Source organism: Cajanus cajan, chromosome 3 (genome assembly GCF_000230855.2).
Source record: "Cajanus cajan strain Asha chromosome 3, NIPB_CcT2T_4, whole genome shotgun sequence".
Classification (NCBI taxonomy): Eukaryota; Viridiplantae; Streptophyta; class Magnoliopsida; order Fabales; family Fabaceae; genus Cajanus; species Cajanus cajan.
The window spans coordinates 61686408-61707711 of record NC_138519.1 but is presented as its reverse complement, the minus strand read 5'-3'; the positions used below and the strand labels follow the sequence as shown (position 1 = coordinate 61707711).

Below are 21304 nucleotides of genomic sequence, written 5' to 3'. Positions count from 1 at the left end.
AATAAACAGGAATAATAATTTAAAAAAAAAATAGTTTAGTGTTTCTTAGAAACCTGGAAATAATAGCTCTAAAAAGGAATCTATATCATATAAGTGTTATTGTTTTTAAAATTTATCTCAGTGCATCCCTGTCACATTAAAATTTCAGAACATGTGCCTAATCTAAGCTTCTAGCTCTTATTAGATTTACATGTTATCAGACTTGGTGTGATGTAGTTATAGTAGGATTGGTTCAAATTCTCATAAAAAATGTTATGAAAATATGATTTAATATTATATTTCATAACATAATGTATCATTTTTTTTCTTTATATTTTTTATTCATGCTGGCTTATAGTTATTTCTGAGATCATCAGCTGTAAAATGCATGATTTTGCTTTGACAGCTGTAAAAATGTATCTTTTGTTTTTTCAATCAAATTTTCTTTCTCTCTTTAATTGGATAATCACCCTACTAGAGGTTGAAAAAATCAATCTACTAATATAAAGACAACAAAGAATCACACAATGCTTTTATCTATTCAGCATATAGTTTATTTAGTCTACGGTATTTCCTCTAGGGCATCCATATTCCCATGTAAATTTAAAAGAAGTGCTGATTATATGTGAAAGAAGAAATGCTCTTTCTAAAACAAAAGTAATAGTCAAATAAGTCAACAAAATATTGAAGGAAAAGTGAAAGCACATGTATAAGGTAAAGTTTGGTCAGATAAAATAACACAGGAACATATGATTTCAGTCACAACGATTCTTAATAAGCATTGAAAGTACAAATGAATAAACCTTTTCACCGCATGTGATTTAAGAGCCACTCCAAGATTTTGCTTGACAGCAGCCCCCTTTCGAAAATCTGATGTATTGATCTATTAAGACATGATCCATAAACTTTAATATTTTTGCAAATTCATAATCAAAATTATAGATATATAAAAACAAAGAAAGGAAAAGTTTTAATAGGAAACAACTAGAAGATATTTATTAAAGGCTGCTCAAGGGAGTGCGGGGATACATCCTACATCTATTTCTCAAATACTTCCTATTGGAAACTAAGCCAGTATAAGTGCTACACAAATAATTGCAACAGTACTATTATTATGTCTTTAGGAAAGGAAATTGCTGGGTTATCAAGAAAATAAGTGAAGACTTCATATGCCTCTAATTATTGGTCCTCTAATTTGTGAAGGTAATCAGTGGTGTTAGGTGGAGATTTACATTGGCACATGGAAACATTTTTTGCTTTGGTAGTTACAAACAAAGATAAGGTGGCATTGGCAATGCTGAAAATCAACTTGATTTCCAAAATGAGTGTGGCAAAGGATTAAAGCTGGGCGTTTGAAAGGTTTAGTTACGTTGCAAATTTAAAATTACCGGTTACAAATATTATCTCAGCATCCAAGGAACAAAAGTGTTCGATCACAATGCAAACAATGACAGGAAATGCAAAAACTAATACCAAAATCTGTACAAGACAACACAGGAATTCAACATAATAAAAGAAATTTTAGCACTCAGAAATTTTGCAATCATTGAAAACGAATAAGCCTAGTCCTAAAAATTAGTTAGGATTGAAAACGAATTAACCCTGACCAGCATTTTCTTTCACCAATATGTAGCTCAAACGAGTGGTGGAAACAAAAGGAAGGTGAAATTGCATCACTTCCTTAAACTATAAAACTTCACTGATTTTGATTTAGTGAGTCCACTAAGTTAACAATGAACTTATTGAATATTCGAATCTATTCAATATCTTGGTTATTAGGTATGCTTTAATCAGTGAGCTCAACAACTAAATCTGATGGTAAAAAATGGTAATAAAATGGTATTCAATATCTCTTTAATTAAAACAAAATGTTAAAAAATACTGCTTAAAACCATCCCCAAGGACTGATGGTAATAAAATGGTAAAAAAATGGCTGATTGAAAAATTAAATGTTAAAAAAAGAGAGTCATTGGTTATAATCAATAATCCTAATATTCTTTTCATTTCATAAAATTCCAAATGAAAAATGATGATGTCTCTAAGTAGGTTGTTGGTTAGGAGTGTTCTTCAATTCATATCAGTCATTGATCTCTTTTGTTTTCTACCATACACTCTAGCTAGTACTTCATTGTCAATACTCAATAGAACTGTAACTCAAATGTGAAATGAGAATACAACAAACAAACACATGGAATTCCTTGGTCATCTCAAACACCAACTGAAATTTTCAGCCCCTTGTTATATTTTTCTATTTACCACGACAAATTCCAATTGTAGGCATGACTTCTTGATTCAGCACACAAAAATAGAATTAATCTTTAATCTTAAACACAGATGGCAAGTTAAAGCAGTGTTGTACTCATCAATTTTACTATAGAAAAACCAACCAAAAACTCAAATAGACTATTAAAAAGAAAAAGGAAATCAATGAGAACTGAGACTCACATCAAGCATAACAATTTGATTAGTATCTGAGTTCTCAATGAGTGGCGCATTGGAAAGGCTTCGGTTCCCAGTGCTGGAAATGAATTGTGGTTGTCCGGAACCAAAACCTGTGATAGTCATGTTTTCTCTCTCTCTCTTTCTCTCTTTTTTTTCTTTTACCTTTCTGCACACAAAAAACGAAAGCAAATATTTGAGTGAAGCAAAATCATACAAGTGGGATCTAATAAAAAACGAATCTTTAGTTTGAGTAAGACGTTGTGAAACAACCCAGTTCTAGATTCGTTTAAAAAAAATGAATCTTTGTTAAGAATAACTAATTGAGATGAAGAAGGTGCAAAACTGAAGTTATAAACTACATTAGTGAAACAGAAGAAATATGAAGGATTTAAGATTTAGAACGAAAGAATGGAAAAGAGAGTTTGCACATGCATACGAATGAGGTGGAGAAATGAACGCTGGCTAGCGCCGCACCGCACCACTCTTTCCCTTTCTCTTTCTCTTGTTTGGTTGGGAACAAAGCCAACTTCCACTTTGACTATGGATGTAGAAAGATTAAGAGGATAACTAAAAACACTTACACAATGAAGACAAACTATATAGAAAAGATAATACAAAATATGCTTAAAGATTAAGAGAATTTCACACATGTTCTCTCTCAGATAAAGTTTTCTAAGTGAATATGCTTAAACAAGTGTCAAAGTTTAATTTGCACAATCAAGAGAAAAGGTATTATATGTAACTTAATTAACACATTTAAAATTCTTAAGAGCCACTAAAATCTATCATAACTTGTGATAAATTTAATAATGACTTGATGTAGATGAACAAGAAACACATAGAGCAAGTCTAAAGGGTTTCTTTCCTATATGTAATTATATATAGACTATTATTACTATGGTCCATAACTAAAAAAGTAGCAGCATTACTTTAAAGAGATAATTGCACGGACCTATAATCGAATTTGTAAAGAATCAAGGAATACCAATCAAAATGATGTAACTTTGCTCTGAAAGTGGAAGCAGAAAAATAAAAGGAAACATGAAAGAAAGAAATATATTTCTAAAAACAAAGAAAAAAAGAAAGAAAATAATACCAAATGAAACACCAGAGGAAATGCGCCTCTGAAACATAATCTGTCGCCAACGGATCCTTGAAGTTGCTGATAGACTAGACAAAAATAGAAACGCTTGTGCCTCAATTTTCTCCCATGACACTGAGTTTGTAAATTCTCTATGAGCTAAAATTAACTTATGCCATAAGTTAATTTGTAGAAGTTCTCTTATTAACTTCCCAAAATCTTATGTTCACCTTATATGCATAAACTAGCTTTATCTTATGGAGAGACTTATTTCAATTTTTCTTGTTATTTTTTTTCCTACAAGTGCTTCTGAATAAGTTTATTCAAACAAACTCTAAATCCCAATGTGAGACATACAAGCACGAAATAATAACATGATTTAAAAAATATAAAAGAAAAAACATATAAAAGATAATGGAAAGAGGCACCAACTTTTCCCAACTGTTTGATCTGATGAATGCGGGTCTTTTGACTGAGAACTCTTTCCACCATTTGCAACCTTTCCTCCTTTAATAAAGTCACCATGAAAATAAATTAAAAAAAAATAGTCCAGTAAAAAGGAACATAACTAAAAATAATAATGAACAATTGATTTAAAGATTGTAATGGAGATATGCTCAAATGCAATGTTACCAAACAGATAAAAAGACAATAAGAACTTTGGGAATTACACTGACCTTTTTCACCAGATTTTAGTGAAGTAAGTGAACTACTTATTCCAGATTCAAATGCACCTGTAATAGACAACCAAGCAATAATTTCAGTAAGGTTATTGAACAACTTGTTGTAAACAAGATCAGTAGATTGAGTGACTACCGCATCACATAGAAGCTCTAGTACTTGCATACTCCACTGACAAGCAGTACAAAGCTAATAGAATAAAGAAGCTAACCTTCTTTAGAAAACTGAACCTTCCTTCCCTTTGATGATTTTGTTGCACTGTCATCTTTCCCTTTTAGAGATCCTACCAAGAAAAAATAGAAGAAAAAAAAATGAACAATCAAATGCTTAAATCAAAACTGGTTTAGAATATTGCCACCCACCACAAACACACATGTTATGTTATCAAAGGAAAGGACAAGGATAATATACCAAAAACAAACGCATTTCAACAAAAAGGGTGGGGGCACAAACACCTTTCAATAAAAATAAATAAATAAATCAGGTGCAACATCTCATATCTGACTGTCGCCACCGGCCCGAAACAGGCCTCGGCGGTCGCGAAGACGGTCGAGCTCGCTTTTATTTTAGTTTTGAAAATGTATTGGATTATTAGAACAACTTGTTCTCAAACTGAGACCTTGTCGATCTTATCCAATTTATTTATTAAATGTCTCACCAATCCATGTTAATCCCAAGCGGGACCCTCCATGGATTAGTGGTTTTCGCAAAAGGAGGGTTCTTTGGAGTCGCCACCAATGTTTTACTCAAAACATTGGAAAAAGGGATAAGGCAATCGATTCAAAAATCGACTTCGGCCATTACAACCAGAGTCGGGTAAGGGAGTCGGTTACGCGTGGGGAAGGTGTTAGCACCCCACAGCGCCCCTTTCGGGTTCCCTATGACAGATTATTTCTAAAATAATAGCGTAAAATTACTAAATTACCCCTATTTATTCTAAGCAATTATAAATTAACTATCTACATGATGACAGTTTAAATATGCACACAGAAAGCAGTAAAAGGAAGGATTTAAGAAGAAACCTTTGAAGCGTGCTTTTATATATTTCGTAAAACTGGGAAGCTTTTTGGCGTTCCCTCGCTCTACAAGCTCGCTCGCTCCTTCCTAAAAAATTTTAACTATGGAAATCCGGAGGATTTCCCTTCGACTAGGTTCGATCCTCAAGCAAAATGGCTCGGGGCTCAAGAACTTCGTCGGATCAACTCTCCGAGTGATTTCTAGGGCAGAACACTGCTCAAAAACCCCAGAATACTCAAGGAGAGGGTTGAAACTATGTTCCAAAGTGTCCTATGACGTCCAATTGACGTCATATTTATAGGGAACAGGCGCAATACGGGCTATGGAATCAATACGGCCGTATTGAAATTTTTGAAGCTTCAATACGGCCGTATTAAGTTCAGTACGGCCGTATTGGGTTTCATTCCCTCCACTTCCTTATTTTAAGCTATTCTAAGACCTCTAGACCTACAGAGAACACTCCTAGGGCCTTCCAGGAGTCCTTCTGGTTGATCTTCCTTCAGTCTTCGAGAGTCTTCAAGCTTTATTTCCGACCCGGACAATTTTAGGGGTCTACAGCTGCCCCCCCTTTACTTAGTCAAACGGCCTTTTGGTGTACCGATTGACAAGTAAAGGAGTTGACCCAATTGTCCGGGTAATGTGCCAACCTTCTGACTTGTAATGTCTTCTGGTGGAAAATTGTTGAGTAGCCTCTCCAGGTTGATGCATACCTCGGCGTTTCTGACAACCTTGGTAGTTGAGTACCGCCTCTCCAGGCCCTGCCTCTTAACATTCGGCAGTTGAGTATTGCCTCTCCAGGCCCTGCCTCTTAACATTCAGCAGTTGAGTATTGCCTCTCCAGGCCCTGCCTCTTAACATTCAGCAGTTGAGTATTGCCTCTCCAGGCCCTGCCTCTTAACATTCAGCAGTTGAGTATTGCCTCTCCAGGCCCTGCCTCTTAACATTCAGCAGTTGAGTATTGCCTCTCCAGGCCTTGCCTCTTAACATTCAGCAGTTCCTGCCTCTTAACATTCGGCAGTTGAGTATCGCCTCTCCAGGCCCTGCCTCTCAACATGAGGTAGTTGAGTATCGCCTCTCCAGGCCCTGCCTCTCAACATGAGGTAGTTGAGTATCGCCTCTCCAGGCCCTGCCTCTTAACATTCAGCAGTTGAGTATTGCCTCTCCAGGCCCTGCCTCTCAACATGAGGTAGTTGAGTATCGCCTCTCCAGGCCCTGCCTCTCAACATGAGGTAGTTGAGTATCGCCTCTCCAGGCCCTGCCTCTCAACATGAGGCAGTTGAGTATAGTTTGTCTCCACAGTCCACAATGCTGCTTCGACGGTTTGTTTTTCTGATTTTGTGCCGCTGAGGGCTGGATAACGCAGGGATCCGTCTAGGGGATGTGCAGTCATTCATAGGTTCCTGTGCCCCAACTTGCATTGCATTGTTGGTACCCATGGGGAATTTTTTGACTCCTTGAGGTGTAGACACAGATGCTCTCTCTTTGAGCGATGCCTTATGTTTGGCTGACGTCCTTTTGACGTAGGTGGAGTATCCCGGTTGTCCTTATTCGGGTATCTCTTTTGGATTTTCTGATTTTTGCTGCCTCTGTGTAGGCTGTTATCCACTGGGGATTTTGTCATTCATTTCTTGACTGGCCTCTTCTGTTAGGCAAATAACCTTGATGTTTGGTGCTTGGCTGGATGCCGCATTCCGCTTGGGGAATATTTATTGATATTTTTTGATTTTTTTCTTTTTGTAGGAATGCCTCTTGAGTAGGCGACTGGGGATTTGGGGATCTTATGTATCCCAGAGTATTATTTAGGAAGCCTCTACAGGCTTAGATTCACTCAACGCCTGAGTTGGAGAGCTATCTTCACTGAGGAAGTTTAAGTCCTTTGACTTGGATATTCTACTTGGGAGATCGTACTTCCATTGGGGATTTTGACGATCTTGCTTTGGTAACTCTCGCTGGGGATTTGTTCTATGAGCTTGAGTTGAAATATCTCTGGGGAGTATTATTTCAGCAAGCCTCTCCAGGCTCAGTTATTCTGAAAGAGTATTATTTCGGCAAGCCTCTCCAGGCTTAGTTATTCTGAAAGAGGCGATTGATTTTCCAAATCTTTTGCCTTTTTGTCATTTTTGGCTTTTTTGTATTTTTTGCCTTTTCTGTTGATTTGCGGCTTTTTCTGTTGACCGCTGCCATACACAAGCAATTTTTCTATTTTTTTCTATTTTATGCAATTGCCTCATGATAAGGTCTTTGAATGTGCAACTAATGTGTGTGTGATGCACAAATGCAAGTTTGATTATTTTATTAATGCTTTTTAGAAAAATGAATGGCTCTCCCTATCCTCCTCTTCTTGAAGGAATTTCTGTCGTCGACGTGAGGGAATATTTTTGTGAGCCTTTTATGCAGGAGATTATGGATTTTATAGGAATCCCTCCAATTTTCTTTATTGACCAATTATTAAAGGAATTTCGTACAATTTTTATGAAATACCAATTTAGAGGCATAATCACATGGTCAAGAGAGAAGAGAAATGAATAGATATTTTATTGATATTCACAAGTGTTTTTACAGAAAGATATACAGAAGGAAATTTCTGAAGAATGGCTGGCCAGGGTAGGCTATATACATTGGGGATTAACAATTATATCTGTAATTGTTGCTCTTTACGTTCCCCTAATTGCTTCGGCCTGAGCCAGGAGTGTAGATGCTGCAAGACGCTTGCTTCTAGAAGATAATCACTTGAACCGCCTTTCGGTTTTCGATTCAAGCGATCGTTGCTTGCTTTGCTTTTACATCTTATTCTTTTGCCCCTAACTTTTGCCTAGGACGTATCCTAGCGGGGATGATTTTGCCTTTGTTTTGCCTAGTACCCTTGTACTGGCAGGCTTTTTATTTTGCCCTAACTTTTGCCTAGGATGCCCTTTTTTGGGTTTTCATCCTAGCGGGCCTATGCAAGCAACGTCTTCAAGCATAGTACTTCTTTACCACGTCAGTGTTGACTAGGTATCAAAGTTCTTCTCCATCCATGTTTGTGAGGATCAATGCTCCTCCTGAGAAAGCTCATTTTACCACGTACGGTCCTTCGTGATTTAGGGCCCACTTTCCGATTTTATCCTTTTGAGTTGGTAGTAATTTCTTTATTACCAACTCTCCCTCATGGTAGACTCGAGGGTGGACTTTCTTGTCAAAAGCCTTTTTGATCTTCCTCTGATAGGCTTGACCATGGCATATGGCGTTCAGCCGTTTCTCTTGGATAAGGTTCAACCGGTCGTATCGGCTTTGAACCCTTTCTGCCTCGGAAAGTTTTGCTTCCATGATTACCCTTATATAAGGTTTTTCGACTTCGACGGGTAGAACTGCCTCCATCTCATAGATGAGGGAGAATGGAGTAGCTCCTGCAGACGTGCGTACTGAAGTCCTATAGCTATGAAGAGCAAAGGGTAACATCTCATGCCAGTCTTTAAATGAGACAACCATCTTTTGCACTATTTTCTTGATGTTCTTATTGGTTGCCTCGACTGCCCCATTCATCTTTGGCCGATATGGGGAAGAGTTGTGGTGTTGGATCTTGAATTCTTGGCACAGTTCTTCCACCATTTTATTATTCTGATTAGATCCATTTTCGGTGATGATTTATTTCTCCATGCTTCCACTAGATTATTCTAAAATCTTTTGGGACAAGAGAGAAAAGAAGGGAAAGATATTTTTGTTTTGAAGTTTGTGTTTTAGAGGGGATTTATTTTTCAAAAATGGTTTTTGTAAGAATGGTTAGCCGAGGTAGGCTTATGTGTTTAGGCTTGTTTGATTAAACACTTATGAAGTTAAGAAAATCTTTGTTTATTGACGTTGTGATTTTGACAACTTGGATAGCTTCTCTTGAACCTTTCTTTTTGAATTCGGTTCGTGGTACCATCATGGATTTCTTTTGTTTTTTTTTTTTTTATTGTCCTTATTTTTGCCTAAAACACCCTTTTGTGGCGTTTTAGCGGACTTTTGTTTTTGTTCATTTTTGCAACCCTAACTTTTGCCTAGGTCACCCTTTCATGGGATTCCTAGCGGGTCTTTTGCTCTTATTTTTGCAGGATTTCTTCTCTTTTTTTTATCCATGATGGAACTTGTCGAGGCCAAGGGAAGGTGCTCCAAGTTGTCACACACACTTCCACATAAAAATGATGCGGGTTTATTATTATTAAGATGATTTTAACCTCATTTATGCTTATTCAAACAGGGTTAAAATAATGTGGTCTAGAATTTTATTGCAAGCAAGAAAAGAAGCAATAAAGAATTAATGAAGAATGATTTTATTATAATCATAGAGGAAACATGTGCCCTATCGAGGCTCGGGGGTCGGGCTGTCCCCGAGGAGTAATCTCTAATAGTCATCAGGTTTACACATCCCTATCGGAAGGAGGAGAACACTTGATGACGACGACCGGCCTTGACGCTTGTGAACCGGCCTTCCTAAAGATCTGGCTTAAAGAACGTCGAGAAGGATCTTGGTTCCTCTTCGTCCTTTGATCTTTATTAGGGTTGTATCCTAACCCTTGTTTCCCCGGATTGTCCTTGATAATGGGTAGCTCCGGGATTCCTTGGGAGTACTTGCCTAATCCTTGTCCTGGCAAGTATTCGTTCTTGATGAGCATATGGGCTACCTTCTTCATTTCTCGGGGAAACGTCTCAACATTGGCAATTTCCAATGCTTGGAAGGCGGTTTCCAAAGCTTCCTCTGCTGCATCCACATAAGGTATGTTGGATGGCTTGCTGATGAGTATGTCATCTTCAGCTTGTACGATCACCAGTTTGACATCCACTATGAACTTGACTTTCTGGTGGAGCGTAGAGGGTACAGCTTTCGCATCATGAATCCAAGGTCGGCCAAGGAGACAGCTGTATGCCGGAGTAATGTCCATCACTTGAAATTCGACGTTGAAGATGGTGGGTCCAATTTGGATTGGAAGATTGATCTCTCCCACCACTTCTCTTTTAGAACCGTCGAAAGCTCGAACGATCATGTTGCTCGGGTGCATTTGGACTCCCTTGATTGCCACTTGCTCGAGCGCTCTTTTTGGCATTACGTTCAAGGAAGATCCATTATCTACCAAGACTTTAGCGATGTGATACTCCTTGCACTTTATAGAGATGTGCAAGGGCTTGTTGTGGTTTGATCCCTCGGCGGGGATTTCTTCATCGATGAAGGTGAGGTGATCATTAGCCTTGATGTGACTAACAATCCCCTCAAACTCGTCTTGGGAGATAGTGTGCGACACGTATGCCTCGTTCAAGACTTTCAACAGAGCTTGCCGATGCGGTTCGGAGCATAGGATCAACGACAACAGCGTAATCTTTGCTGGCGTCCTATGAAGTTGATCCACGATGGAGTACTCGCTCTGTCGGATAAATTTTAACAGCTTGTCAGTCTCCTCCTCGGATTCTTTTTCCTCGGTTTTCTTTTCTTCTTTTTCTTTATTCTTGGGGGCTTTGTTATGAAGATCATCGGGAGTGTAGATCCTACCACTCCTAGTCATGCCCCCAAGTCCAGCGATGTTGGAGATATCGCTGTCGGCAGAAGAGTGGATGTCGTATATCCACGGCACAGCCTTATTTGATTTGTAAGGGAAAGGCCTTGGAACTGTGATCCTTAATGGTGTTGGACCTTCCCCTTTGTTTGTCTTGATTACCAACAACGGAGTTGACGTGTGCTCGCTTGGCGCGGTTGTTGGCTTACACTTGATAACGAACGGCGTGTGATCCATTCTTTGAATATACGCATCGATTATTTCTTTCTTTTTATTAATGTTTATTAATGGATTACTAGGAGAGATGTATGAATGACTCCTAGATCTCTCCATGATCTATATGCATGATATGAGATGATGAGGTTGAATATGCATGCATAGTGTTTATTCAACTAAGCATTATCATGTTTTTAGGATGTTCCTAAGATGATGCATGATATTGCTTGGTTTGGATAAATAACCCTTTTTTCCTTTTTTTTTTCTTTGGGTATTTTGTATCTTTTTTGTATTTATTTTTTGGGTGAAAAGGGAAACTACCTATATGAATGTGATGAAGGTAAATGTTAACACCATGTAATGGAAGATTCTTATTCCCATTTATTCTTATTTTAAAAAAGGGAATGTTGTATGTTTAAATAATGCAATGTATGCTCATACAATGTCACATAATCAATGCACAAACAATTCACTCATCCACGAACAGTCACGAGCGAATCACGAGGTAGGGGTCTCCTGCAGAAAAGTGCATATTCAAGGTGGTTCTAACTGTTCTCACCGGTTTGAGGCCCCCAAGGTGCCCCCATTATAGGGACCCAATTCCTCTCATCGTAGGTCGATGGAAAGCTCCAACGCACCGTCGGACTCAAGTTCATGGTTATCACCTTGAGTGATGTTTTCCGACAACGGTCTACGGGCACCTATAGACCCATTCGACAACCGGCCGTACTAACATCCACTCCCTATGGTTAATCACTCATGCCCCCGGGTATAGAGGGAACTGTTGTGTGCAAAGGTTTGTGTACAATTTGTATTTCAAACAATTGCGTAAATTTAAAAATACAACAGTTATTAAAGCCAAATAGATAAACATGTTATCATACAAGTGAGGGGTAATAAAGTAATTTTAACTATTATTTGTTAAAAATAGTCTGTCACTAAATGGGACTGACTCTCGAGGCTTCCCCAGTGGAGTCGCCATCTGTCGCCACCGGCCCGAAACAGGCCTCGGCGGTCGCGAAGACGGTCGAGCTCGCTTTTATTTTAGTTTTGAAAATGTATTGGATTATTAGAACAACTTGTTCTCAAACTGAGACCTTGTCGATCTTATCCAATTTATTTATTAAATGTCTCACCAATCCATGTTAATCCCAAGCGGGACCCTCCATGGATTAGTGGTTTTCGCAAAAGGAGGGTTCTTTGGAGTCGCCACCAATGTTTTACTCAAAACATTGGAAAAAGGGATAAGGCAATCGATTCAAAAATCGACTTCGGCCATTACAACCAGAGTCGGGTAAGGGAGTCGGTTACGCGTGGGGAAGGTGTTAGCACCCCACAGCGCCCCTTTCGGGTTCCCTATGACAGATTATTTCTAAAATAATAGCGTAAAATTACTAAATTACCCCTATTTATTCTAAGCAATTATAAATTAACTATCTACATGATGACAGTTTAAATATGCACACAGAAAGCAGTAAAAGGAAGGATTTAAGAAGAAACCTTTGAAGCGTGCTTTTATATATTTCGTAAAACTGGGAAGCTTTTTGGCGTTCCCTCGCTCTACAAGCTCGCTCGCTCCTTCCTAAAAAATTTTAACTATGGAAATCCGGAGGATTTCCCTTCGACTAGGTTCGATCCTCAAGCAAAATGGCTCGGGGCTCAAGAACTTCGTCGGATCAACTCTCCGAGTGATTTCTAGGGCAGAACACTGCTCAAAAACCCCAGAATACTCAAGGAGAGGGTTGAAACTATGTTCCAAAGTGTCCTATGACGTCCAATTGACGTCATATTTATAGGGAACAGGCGCAATACGGGCTATGGAATCAATACGGCCGTATTGAAATTTTTGAACTTCAATACGGCCGTATTGAGTTCAATACGGCCGTATTGAAATTCAGAAATTTCAATACGGCCGTATTGAGTTCACTGCTGTAGACCCCTAAAATTGTCCGGGTCGGAAATAAAGCTTGAAGACTCTCGAAGACTGAAGGAAGATCAGCCAGAAGGACTCCTGGAAGGCCCTAGGAGGGTTCTCTGTAGGTCTAGAGGTCTTAGAATAGCTCAAAATAAGGAAGTGGAGGGAATGAAGCCCAATACGGCCGTACTGAACTTAATACGGCCGTATTGAAGCTTCAATACGGCCGCCGTGAACTCAATACGGTGTATTGAAGTTTTTGAAACTTCAATACGGCCGTACTGAAATCAATACGGCTGTATTGAAGCTTCAATACAGCCGTATTGAACTTAATACGGCCGTATTGAAATTTCTGAATTTCAATACGGCCGTATTGAACTCAATACGGCCGTATTGAAGTTCAAAAATTTCAATACGGCCGTATTGCTTCTGTAGGCCGTATTGCGCCTATTCCCTATAAATATGACGTCAATTGGACGTCATTCCACACTTTCACACTCAGTTTTGACTCCCTCCTTGAGTATTCTGGGGTTTTTGAGCAGTGTTCTGCCCTAGAAATCTCTCTGGGAGTCGATCCGACGAAGTTCCAGAATTCCGAGCACTTAGCTTGGAGATTCGAACCTAGTCGAAGGGAAATCCTCCGGATTTCCATAGTCAAAAGTTTTTAAGGAGCGAGCGAGCTTGTAGAGCGAGAGAACGCCAAAAAGCTTCCCAGTCTTACTCAATATATAAAAGCACGCTTCAAGAGGTTTCTTCTTAAATCCTTCCTTTTACTGCTTTCTGTGTGCATATTTAAACTATCACCATGTAGATAGTTAATTTATAATCGCTTATAATAAATAGGGGTAATTTAGTAATTTTACGCTATTATTTTAGAAATAATCTGTCATAGGGAACCCGAAAGGGGCGCTGTGGGGTGCTAACACCTTCCCCACGCGTAACCGACTCCCTTACCCGACTCTGGTTGTAATGGCCAAAGTTGATTTATAAAATCAATTGCCTTATCCCTTTTTCCAATGTTTTGAGTAAAACATTGGTGGCGACTCCACGAACCCTCCTTTTGCGAAAACCACTAATCCATGGAGGGTCCCGCTTGGGATTAATATGGATTAGTGAGACTTTTAATAAATAAATTGGATAAGATCGACAAGGTCTCAGTTTGAGAACAAGTCGTTCTAATAATCCAATACATTTTCAAAACCAAAATAAAAAGCGAGCTCGACCGTCTTCGCGACCGCCGAGGCCCGTTTGGGCCGGGTGGCGACAACTGCGGCTGTATTGAAGCTTCAATACGGCCGTATTGATTTCAGTACGGCCGTATTGGGTTTCATTCCCTCCACTTCCTTATTTTAAGCTATTCTAAGACCTCTAGACCTACAGAGAACCCTCCTAGGGCCTTCCAGGAGTCCTTCTGGCTGATCTTCCTTCAGTCTTCGAGAGTCTTCAAGCTTTATTTCCGACCCGGACAATTTTAGGGGTCTACACTAACAACAGAGAAAAACCCAACATCAACAACAACCCCATAGGTCAAAGGACTCAAAACCCAACCCTGTATTTGTGCATGCTTACCCAATTGACTAATCTCACAGAAAATTCATACCCAACAAGAGAAAATCAAATACCCAAAAGCAAACAAGGGGAAAAATCGAAACTTTACATGCAGGGCAAGACAGAAAACGAACACATACCCCCTTTGCTTAACAGCGAAGCGCCCTTTCCCCCTTTCTCTGACATCGCAAAAACCCACTTCACCCTACAAAATTTAAAGCACAGAACAATGCAGTTAGCGGGAATTTGAGGACAATGAGATTTTGAAGGCGAAGGCGAGAAAGACATTTTCACTTTCAGAGTTCGAAGAGTGGTGCGGTGTTGAGTTTGCTTAGTAGCAAAGCTCACTTTCAGAGTTTGAATAATGGCGCTTGCTTGGCCCTAAACACCTTGCTCTTGAGAAGCTTCTCGAACCTCGGGAGCAGCCTGGTGAGCCTGGGCGCGTCCGGATCTGGAGCCGCGGCGATGCAGAGCGCGAACGCAGCCTGCGAGCTCGGCCCCTGCTCCGTGAAGAGCGCCTCGACGAGCGGCTTGAGGAAGGAGGAGGAGGGAGGTGGCGGGGGTGGAGTGGTGGAGGCGGCAGAAAAGGGTGAGGGAGGGGGCGGAGAGGGTGACGATGAGGAGGGAAGGGGTGTGGGGTTGGGAGATGAGGAAGGGTGTGGGGAGAGGTGGGGAAGGGGGTGTGAAGGGTATCGTGGGGCACGTATTAGGGTTTTAATTTCTACATCGGTCAATATTAAAACCGATGTAGAATTACTCATATTTACATCGTTTCTTTTCCAAACCGATGTAAATATGTTTACATTTTCTTTTTATTTACAAGTTTCCACCGCGTTTATAATTTACATCGGTTCTAGTATAACCGATGTAAATATAGCGATGTTAAAGAGTGTTTTTCTAGTAGTGAATATGATGAGACAATGTGAAAAGTGAATATGAGACACGAGATATGATGATATGTGACAATGAGACATGATATATGAGAAACTGTGACAAGTGAAATGATGAGTCAATGAAGTGTGCATGTGTAACATGCATCATGTGCATCTAAGTGACGGGTACGATGTGGAGTACATCTTTAGGAAAGGCCTTCCTTGTGTAACAGCTTGGGGGAATCCTTGGGGATAGTGCGGTTTGGATGTCTCAATCCACCCGTTTGTGAGCACGAGACATAACTTGCACAACTTCGTTATCCCGACCAAACCCTAGCTATACATCCTTCTAGTTGAGAGTGTATGGGCAACTCCCTACATGTACTCCTAGACTACCTTAGGTGTGTTGTTTCGGCAGCACACTAATGATATGTGATATGTGACTGGCGTCACATGCATGGTTCTATGAGTCAAGTCCATAACATCATTGCATTATGAATGACTGCGTATGTGGTACTGTTGTATGTGTAACTTGAATTTGTACTTGATTAATGTGTAGCTTGTCTGTGTTTGTTATGATTTATGTGTGTTGCCTAATTATTATTTCTACACCTTAACCTGAGTGAGATGTTTCTCACTCCCTTATTTTCTCTATGTATGTCTTTTATTGTGTTGTAGGTGACCATCGACATGAGGATGTTGGTTACAAAGTTTAGGCTTTAGTTGGACGTGCTATGATAGGACATGTATCGGGGTGTAATTAGGACTAGCCTAGGATGTTGTTTCCATTAAAGTATTTTGAAAACCTTAGTTTTTTTTTTGGGTAATTTCTACATTAGAGTTGTGGTTTATGAGTTATGAATGCGAATCTTCTACCTTATGATATTTGAGACACTTATTTTATCCATGAAAGATATTATCAATTATGAAATATTTTATTTAATTGAAAAATTATAATTTACATTTATTGTATATTAATGTTAGGGTTGGAATTTCTCAAGGACTAGGATTTTAATCTTAGTTGTTATTTGGTAAAGCCAATGTGGTGGTCGATGCTTTAAGTAGGAAACCTCTACATTTATCTTCCCTTATGATTAGAGAGATGGATCTTTTGTCTCAAATTAGGGATTTAAGTTTGACTTGTAAGATTACTCCCAGTACTGTAAAATTAGGTATGACTAGAGTAACGAGTGGATTGTTGAAGGAAATTGGAGAAGCATAATTAGTTGATTCATTTTGGTGACAAGACATGAGGCTAGGACAAGGTAGTGGATAGGACTTTTCCTTGGGTATAGATGGAGTGATAAGACTTTGAGACCGAGTATGTGTACCTAGTGAACTTATGCTTAGGCACTTGATCTTGGGAAAAGGTCATAGAAGTAAAGCTAATATTGTGGCAGATACCTTGAGTAGGATGATCATTCATCTATCCTTTTTGATGATTTAAGGGTTAGATTTGATTAAAGAGTTTAAAGACTTAAGCTTGGTGTGTGAGCTTACCCTTAGGAGCATTGAATTGAGAATGTTGAAAGTGACTAGTGAATTAATGGATGAGATTAGAGAAGCCCAGGAGTTAGATCCTTTCTTAGTGAACCAAGTGGAGAGGATTGGTAGGGGGTATAGATAGCCCTTTTCGAGTGGGAGTTGATGGTGTTTTTGGGTTCAAGGGTAGAATCTATGTGCCTAGTAATCCCAAATTAAGGAAGATGATCTTAGAAGAAGGACATAGGAGTACTCTTAGTATTCATTTGGGAGCTAGTAAGATGTATCAAGACCTTAGGAAGATGTTTTGGTGGCCTAAGGTGAAGAGAGAGGTAGAGGAATTTGTGTACTAATGTTTAATATGCAGAAGTCTAAGTTATAACACCAGAAACCTTCAGGACTTTTGCAGCATTTAGACATTCCAGTTTGGAAGTGAGATGGTGTATCGATAGACCTTGTTGTAGGTTTTCTTTAGATTCTTAAGAAATTTGATTCTTTTTGGTTTATAACGGATAGAGTTGGCAAGATTAATAGAGTGTACATAAATAAGGTAGTGAGGTTACATGGGATTTTCTACTAGTATAGTTTCTAATGGGAAATATTTAGGAAAGTGATATTTGGGAGTAGAGAGCAAGATGCATGAAGTTCATCCATTCTCATTTTTGATAAATTTCGGGGACGAAATTTCTAAAACAGGGGGGAGAGTTGTAACATCCCGGTTTTCATACCTTATATTAATAATATTTTAGAAATTATTTCAATATGTTAATGTATTTATTTTGGGATTTTTTGTACTATTTAAGTATTCATATGAGCATTATTATGTTATAAAGCATGATTTGTAATTATTATTTTGGTATTTAATGTAATTATTTTATAGTTTTGATATTATTTAAAAATTTATATGAGCACTATTTTATTTATGAGACATGATTTATAATTATTATTTTGTTTAGTGATATATAGATAACTTTTATGACAGATGCAGGAAAGTCTTGTCGAGCGGATTTCTCTGCTTTAGGCGCGACATTTAATTCGTCGGGTGCGCACAGGGCATGCCGGGCATGATGCTCTGCTTTTGGTGCAACATTTAGTGCCCCGGGCGCGAGTTGGGGCGCATTGGGCGTGATCCTTATGATGTTTTACATGTTTTGTGTCTTGTTTGAAGGTGCAAATTGTGTGAGAATTGCCTTATTATTGTGTTAACGTAAGTGATGCGTTTCATGAGCATGATGCGGACAAGAATCTCCAAATGATGATCTTATGAATATGACTATGAGAAATGTGAAATGTGAACAAGTGACATGAGACATGATGTGAATTACGTACTATTGTGAATACTATGACTATGAGAATGTGAAACATGGTGAAATGAGATAAGACACGAAATTCCATGACAAGTAAAGTGATGAGTCCATGAAGTGTGAATGTGTTAGCTTGGGGGAGTCCTAGGGGATAGTGCGGTTTGGATGTCTCAATTTCGCTCATTTGTGAGCACGAGACATAACTTACATAGATTCGCTATCCTGACCAGACCTGAGCAGTACATCCTTCTAGTTGAGAGTGTATGGGTAGCTCCCTACACACACTCCTAGAGTACCTTAGGTGTGTTGTTTAGGCAGCACACCAATGATATGTGATATGTGACTAGCGCCACATGCATGCATTTATAAGTCGAGTCCATGGCATCATTGCATGATAAATGAATGTACATGTAATACTGATTATGTATGTGTATTGTTTATATGTGATTTGTGTTTGTGACTTGTATTATGTTTGTTGTGTGTGTGCTTTCTAACATTTATTTTTGCACCTAAACCTGAGTGAGATGTTTCTCACTCCTCTGTTGCTCTTTGCATGTGTTTAAATTGTGTTACAGGTGATCATCAACATTAGGATGTTGGTGATGAGACTTAAGCATCAATTGGGTGTGTTGTGATAGGATATGTGACATTGGGGCATAACTAGGCTTAGTTTAGGATTTCATTATTGTTATTTTGTTTAGGAAAAACCCATGTTTCATTTTCTTGTAAATTCCACATTTAACCATGATTTACGTTTACGAATGTGAATTCTCTACTCTTATATTAGCTAGTGGAACCATTGTTTAAATTCAAATATTTTTCTTTACTCCAAGAATATGTTTTTATAATTATTGTATATGTGTGTGGGGGTAGAGGGTGTCACATTATACATCAATGCTCCTCCACTAGTTGCATCAATCATGCTCATATCCATCAATACCAATCCCTCATATAAATATTGTAGCAATAATTGCTCACTAATTTGGTGATGAGGACAAGTGGAACACAACTTGTTGAATCCCTCCTACTACTCATGCAAAGTCTCACTATTTTGTTGCCTTATTCCACAAATCTCTTTTCTAATTGTTGTAACTCTAGAGGCAGGGAAAAAATTTCAAGGAAAAAATCTCTTCCTCTTATGCCATGTAGTGATGGTTGCTAGTAAAAAGTAAAGATAACCCTTAGTAGCAGCATCCAAAAAGAAAGGAAATGCCTTCATTTTGACATGATCTTCTAGCACTCCTTTCATGGTGGAGCACACAACATGGAACTCCTTTAAATGCTTATGAGGATCTTCACCTACAAGTCCATGAAACTTAGGCAACAAATGGATTAGCCTGGATTTAAACTCGTAATTAAATTAACTGTTAGGTGCATGATACCCAAAAAATGAGGAATATGATGTCAAGTGTACATGTGTTACACTTATTTATAAATAAAACTAATGGGAATTTTAATTTGAGTAATTAAAGGTCCAACGCACTAAATCAACTAATTACATTACTAAACAGATCCTAACATACAATCTTAAAATAAAAAGAAATTGTTGTGTAGGGTTGCAACTTTGCAACACAATTTTGGATCACTTAACGTCTATATTGGACTTTTCTCCTAAAATAGAAGTTGTATAAATATCTCTTATCTTTGCAAGGATACCAAGAACACCTAAATTGGATGTCAGGAACTCTAGATATAACTTGCACAAGAATCAACGTTAAAACAAGAAAAATTACAAAAATTTGAAAATGACTTTCTAGAACAATTTGAAGCTAATATATCACAATATGATACTAATAAAAGTCAAATAAACTAAAAATAATACATAGAAAGATATACATAAATTGGTCTATCACATATACAAGTAAAACAACACAATACAAAAAATTGAAGCTAGTCAAGATTACAATCAACACTTTAAAACATTCAACATGCCAAGTAAAGTCTATGCAAAGGTGGGTGGAAGTTGTAATTGTTTTTCTCTAATTTCTATAGACTATTATTGAGTTTAAGAATGGAGTTATAACTCCAACAATGTCTTTATGAGGATGCTACATGTTAGATATTTTATCAAAATATACTTTGTCATTAGTATAAATTCACTCAAAAATGAGATATTATGAATGATAGTTCTTATAAACCCATTTTTAACTAAAATGAAGTATTATAAATGAAGTAAAATTACATTTCTTATAAAAAATATTGCTATTTGAATTACACATAATATATTTTTACACGTAATCCAACATTTTTTATTTATTTTATTGAAATATTTAATTTTAAAAAAATGCATAAGGTGAACCTACATTTCTAGTTAAATTGGATTAACTTTGTTGAATAAAAACATTTATTTGCTATTTTACTTGTATTTCTTTATTTTAGTATAAATTGTTTATATTATTTTGAAAAATATTAGATCATTATAATGTTTTATATTTCATGTGTATAAGTTAATAAAATTTCAATAACACATAATTGGAAGATAATAAAGTTTTAATGCATTGCCATGTAAAAATAAAAATACATTGAAATAAAAAAAATAGTATTAAAAGCAATTGCAGTGATAATTCTTTCAATATGATGACACTACTAACATTCTATCATGACTTACTCAATATCTTGTAATGATTTTGTTTTTAAAATTAGTTGAAGACATCAATCAACATAACCATTCTATAATTTCCTCTGCAAATCGTTGTGGACAAAGAGAATTAATGATTTAATTCAAAGATATAATCATATAATATAAAATTAACGAAAGACAAAAAAATATTTATGTCGCACTATTGTCATGTATAAGTTTAATATCACCTTAACTAAAAAGTACAATTGTACCATCTAGGGTGTTAATATTGGATTTCTTCTGTCACTTGGATAGTTCTAGATCCAATGTAAGGATACACTTTGTTTTTTATTTCTTCAAGTCCTCCAATGTAATGCATTCATCTACTTATAATAATCTTCGAGCATCCTATTTAAGTTTAATTTTGTTGAGTATTGTAATTTGTATATCATAATATAATACGACAAGTAGAAAATTCATGTGTAACATAATAAAAGAAACAAAGTATTAGCTTGAGTTGCGAGAGATGTGAAATGCACAAATGAGTTCTTGTAATATTTATAGGTGAATTAAATTTATTTCTTTACCCTAAAGCAATTCTCATGAGAGATTTTCAACATTGATACATCATAATAGAAAATGTAGGTGGTAGTTAGAGACATTCCATTGGTGTCAAATTGTTAAAAATTAAAAAAAAATT

At 37.6% G+C, this 21304-nt stretch overlaps 1 protein-coding gene and 1 non-coding gene across 2 annotated transcripts; one reads left to right on the top strand and one right to left on the bottom strand.

Annotated features, from left to right (window-relative positions):
* Nucleotides 1-600: 600 nt before the first annotated feature.
* Nucleotides 601-14800, bottom strand: LOC109794841 (uncharacterized). Its single transcript, XM_083072142.1, has 4 exons — nt 14527-14800; nt 4395-4466; nt 4180-4236; nt 601-4009 (listed from the first exon to the last, which is right to left on the bottom strand). The coding sequence occupies exons 1-4, from the start codon at nt 14672-14674 to the stop codon at nt 3882-3884; spliced, it is 405 nt and encodes a 134-aa protein (XP_082928268.1). The 5' UTR covers nt 14675-14800; the 3' UTR covers nt 601-3881.
* A 4224-nt stretch (nt 14801-19024) lies between these two features.
* On the top strand, nt 19025-19131 carry LOC114915527 (small nucleolar RNA R71). Its single transcript, XR_003803591.1, has one exon. It is a non-coding gene; the product is annotated as a small nucleolar RNA R71 (small nucleolar RNA).
* Nucleotides 19132-21304: the final 2173 nt, after the last annotated feature.